General features: G+C 41.0%; 1 protein-coding gene across 1 annotated transcript; it reads left to right on the forward strand.

Annotated features, from left to right (window-relative positions):
- The first annotated feature begins 2230 nt into the window (after window positions 1–2230).
- Window positions 2231–3918, forward strand: LOC105266010 (uncharacterized). Its single transcript, XM_011303887.1, has 3 exons — window positions 2231–3192; window positions 3363–3514; window positions 3602–3918. The coding sequence occupies exons 1-3, from the start codon at window positions 2231–2233 to the stop codon at window positions 3916–3918; spliced, it is 1431 nt and encodes a 476-aa protein (XP_011302189.1).
- The last annotated feature ends 1310 nt before the right edge of the window (window positions 3919–5228 follow it).

Consider the following 5228-nt stretch of genomic DNA (forward strand, 5'->3'; position numbering starts at 1 on the left):
GGTTCCCGTATATACCTGCGCATTCATGACCTTCCACAGACGATGAAGTAGTCCTGAAGAAATTGAAAGTAATCCTGGAGGGACAGACTGCTAAGACTGATAAAATCTGGGTACGGGGAGATCAAATTGAGAGAAATTACGTAAAACTGTCAAGGGAGATTGCGAAAAATACAGGTAAATTCAAAAAAGCCTTTCCTATCACTTTTTTTCGGTTTTCGAATTTTCATCTGGAATTGTTTTTGATGTTGTTGACTTTATCAACTACTTATTATTATTTGATTTTTAGAAAGTACTGTATTGTATGGAGATAAACTATTTTTATCTGAACAATGGAACAGTCCATGCCTAAGTGAATTTCTCTCATCTCTGCAAGATGCTGAATTTTTCAATAAGTCTTCTCGATTCGTAACATTCATCACCGTGAATAAATTGGACATTAAAGATGCCAATCAGCGAGAGTCAAAGAAGAGGAAAAAATCACGACGAAGCAGTGATGATTCTGAACAAATCCCCAAGCGCCCAAAACACGAGGAAGGAACTGTTAATACGGATTCAGAGGATTCAGAGCCTCCGCCGACCTACAGTGATAATCGCAGAAATCCTGAACGAGACAGAAACTCATATCCTAATGTCGAGGTGTCAGACGCTGGAGAGCCACCGTTTGTCATACTTCCCGCCCTAAATTCCCATGATCGCATAGGAACTAATAAACAAAAAAAGTGTCGTAGGAGGCTGAATTCCAATCGGCCAATAATATCTGAATTTGAGGAAGTCAGGAATATTGAAAAAACTGGAGAAGCATCAGGCTCTAATGCTACTGTTGAGGTAATTCAATCGATCCCAGAGGTATTAGAGACTGAGAGAGCGCCGGCCGCGCTAATTCTACTTCCAAATTCTCGTGACGATCTCAATATAGAGAAGCAACTGGAAAGTTGTGGAAAACAGTCTATTCCTGAGCAGTCAGTAATTCATGGGCACAGAACAGCAAGCAATGTGGAAAAAACTGAGGGAGAATGAGGCTCGGGATTGACGGTTGAGAGGATGCAGCCGATACCAGAGGTATCGACGACTCAGGGAGGGTCAGCCATGCAGATTCCACTTCTTAATTCCTGTGGGAATCCCAGCCAGGAAAAAAAACGAAAAATCTATAGAACAAGATTCATGTTTGAGGAGCCAACAGGTCCTGGACCAGGAACAGTGAACAATCTTGTAAATACTGAAGAAGAATCAGGTTCTGGTGTAAAGATTGAGGGAATACAAACAATACTAGAGATATCAGAGACTGAGGATGCATCAACCACAATGATTCCACCACCAAATTCCCGCGGCGAAGTCAGTGAGGAGAAGCAACTGGAAAGCTCTGGAAAACAGTTCTCTCCTGATCAGCCAGTAATTCCTGGACACGAAACAGCGAGTAATAGCGGAAAAACTCCGGGAGAATCCGGCTCTGATGTGACAGTTGAGGGGATTCCAAAAATACCAGACGTCTCAAAGATTCAGAGACAGTCAGCCATACAGATTCCGCTCCTCAATTCCTGTGAGGTTCTCGGCAAGGATGAAAGACCACAGAGCTGTAGAAGAAGGTTAAAGTTCGAGGAGCCAGAAATTCTTGGAAACGGGACAGTGAACAATCTGTTGACTGTTGAGGTACTGCAACCAATACCAGAGGCACCAGAGACTCAGGGAGCGTCAGCTATGCTAATTCCACTTTTAAATTTCCTTGAGGTCCTCCATGAAGAAAGACAACTAAAAATCTGTGAAAAACAGTCCATCCCCGAGAAGCCAGTGATTCTTGGGCACGAAGAACCGAACAATACCGGAAACACTGACGGAGAATCAGGGCTGAGTATTGCAATTACAATGAAAATGAGAGTGCGAGTCCAGAACGCAGCAGTTCTCTAAAACCTAAAGGGCTACATACATTCATCAAAGGAGTAACTGCGAAATTTCGTGAGCAAAACGTACCTGTTACTGAGCCCTTGATTAAAGATATGGTGAATGTCTATCACAACGACTTAGCTACCACTAAATTAGACTACGATATTGGGAAACAAAAAAGCTGGTTCATAAAAATGAGGAGAATGTGAAAAAATTCACGCACTTACCAGCAGGGAACCCAGAAAGACAGCAAGTTATTGCTACCATCAGGAAAAAGGGTGACTTTTTGTTCAATTCAGACAGGCAGCTCAACAATGGTTCAGTGATTGTTTGCAGCCGACTAAACATCAGAATGAACAAAACTGCTGAAGATTTCCAAGTCTGTGGTAAGTGTAAGGACCACTACGCAAGATCTGTCATACGTCATCATTGCCGTAAGTGTTTTGACCACGATGGAAAGAATCAAAGGGTTCTGATGGTGCAAGGAAGAAAAATCGCTGCTGGTGTGCACCCAATTGCTAGCAAAGATGTTCGAAATAAATTATATCCATACATGAACGAAGATGCAGTCGTAAAAGAAATTCGATATGATGAATTAGTAATGGTTTATGCTAATCAAATGGCCGAGAAATACGGAACACAAGGCCAAAGTTATAAACAAGTTCGGGCCAATTTACGTCTTTGCGGTAGGTTCCTGATAGCGATTAAACAAATCGATAACAGGATCAAGGACTTCAGTGATCTTTTTCAACCCGAGTTTTATGATGCGGTCATGCGTGTTGTTCGAGTAGTTACGAAGTACGACGAGGACACAAAACTTTATGGAGCTCCAGCAGTAGCCTTCGGATACGGAACACTGCTGAAGAAACTCGCCGAGCTCTTACGCAATGAGTACATTAAGAAAAAAATGTCAGGTAAGAGAGAGGAAGTCGATAACTTCATCAAATTACTTGAAGTAGACTATGGCATCAGCATCAACCGCGGAGTGGCTGAGACTCAAGCCCAAAATAATCGACGTAAGGAAGTTGTCCTTCCCCCTACTGAAGATATTAAGAAGCTGCATGCTTTCATTAAAACGGAGCGAGACAAATATTATGAGAAACTAACAGAGAAAATTCCGTATGTCAGCTGGGAAAACCTCGCCAAGAGAACACTCCTATCATTTCAAATTTTCAACCACCGTCGACCGGGAGAAATTGAGCGCCTCTTCATCGAGGATTTTCACAGTCACCTAGGTCTGGATCATGGTTCGAACCAGGAAGCCTACGACGGCTTGAGCGAGGAGGGAAAGAAGTTGTCCAGAAAACACTCCAGGTTTGAGATCCGTGGTAAACTCGGCCGAGGTGTCCCAGTTCTGGTTGACAAGGACTGCTGGACTGTTTCAACCTCCTGATTAACCACACGGAAAATGCAGGTGTCCCTGAAAAAAATACATATTAATTTGGATTGTCCTCAGCTGATAAAAATCACAATTGTCATTTCAGTGCATGTGATTTAATGCGAGAGTACTCGCTTAAATGTGGAGCCGACGCCCCAGAAACTCTACGTGGTACAACACTCAGGAAGCACATTGCAACGAAGTGCATTGCATTAAATGTGACAGATGGTCAAGTAACTGATCTCGCGAATTTCACGGGTCATGCCGAAAGAATCCATAAGGATATTTATCGAAAGCCGGTCTTGGAAACTGACATCATCTGAATCTCTAAGATTTTAAATACAGGCCAGGGTCTGACTCCATTTGAGGATGAGTCAGATGACAGTAGTGTTAAAGAGCACAGCATTCCTCGTAGAAAATCCAACAGAGCTAGAGATAACACTGGAAATGGCCCCAGCATGAGTAGTTCAACCACGTCGAATACTTCAACCGGGAAACAGCTCTGGTCCGATCAAGAAAGGAAGACTACGCTAGCAGCCTTCGGGGAAGAGTTAAAACTGGGGAGGGTCCCATCTGGGAGAGAGATGCAGGAGTTCATTGATAAAAATTCATGTATGAGAGCACGCACTGTTCCTCAACTCAGAATTTGGCTATGGACTTAGAAGAATAAGGTGACCAATCATTAATACCCATGGAGTATCAAGAATTTAAGCTCTTATTTTTCCTTTTTTTGACATTTTTGCAATTTTTTTTATAGGTTCATTACTGCAAAAATTAACACTTTTATTCTATGTTTGCCTAACGGTTTTTGTATGTTTATGATGAAAAAGGGCCACATTTCTATTTTACATTCATGATAAAGAATAAATTGAAATTTCCAGTAACTTGCTTCTTTTATTCCCTAACTTTTTCTAGTTATTTTAAATTTCTTGTACAAAAATTGGATCAATTATAAACGGCATTAGGAGGGCCTTCTCGTAATGGTAAGTTCAGGGACACGAAGAATTGCATAATGGACATTACGGGGTCATCTGAGATTCTTGAGTATTCTATGAGGACGTTCATATAATGATCACTATAAGGACCGATGGATTATACTTTCCTTAATTCCTCATTTTCACTGATGGACTTAATCATTCTTCTCCTGTAGTGTGCACTCATTCTTGAAACTAAATTTTTGTCAAAAGTGGAAAGAATCCAACTCCGATCTTGGGGGGATTTCTTTCTAGGTCACTCCAAAAACAAATTTGTAAGACGCATAATATGGAACAGTTAGATAGGAATTGTTCCGAAAAAGATGGACAGTGCCATCACTACACATGGTGAAACTGTGAAAAATCAAATGAGTTAGTAGGGGCCTAAATTGACACTCTTTTACATGGCTTCGTTTGGTTGCCTACGTTTTCCTGTGTATTTCACATTTACTATTCAAATAATTGGATCCGCTATCGAGTGCATTATGGGGACATTCACGTGATGGTCATTTCAGGGACACAAAAAATTCTCTAATGGATAGTAAGAAGTCATCTGGGCATCCCAAGTATTCTATGAGGACGTTCATATAATGATCACTATGAGGACGGGTGACTAGTATTTTCCTCAATTCCTCATTGTCACTGATAGACTGAATCATTCTTCTTCTTCACTTTTCACCAATCCTTGAAACAGAATACTTATCAAGAGTCAAAATCATCCCACTCCCATCTTAGAGGGATTTCTTTCTGTCGAGGTCAATCCAAAATCAAATTTGTATGACTGTCAATATGGAAGTTAGATCACAATTATTCCAGAAAAGAAGCAAAGTGCCATCACTACACATTGTGAAACCGTAAAGAATCAAATGAGTTGATAGGCGGTTAAATTTGCACTCTTTTACCTGGCCTTATTTGACTTTCCACCTTTTCCTATTTATTTCCAATTTTGTATTTGAAAAATTGGATCAGTTATCGAGGGCATTATGGGGACATTTACA

This window comes from Fopius arisanus, unplaced genomic scaffold (genome assembly GCF_000806365.1).
Source record: "Fopius arisanus strain USDA-PBARC FA_bdor unplaced genomic scaffold, ASM80636v1 scaffold00034, whole genome shotgun sequence".
NCBI classification, from domain to species: Eukaryota; Metazoa; Arthropoda; class Insecta; order Hymenoptera; family Braconidae; genus Fopius; species Fopius arisanus.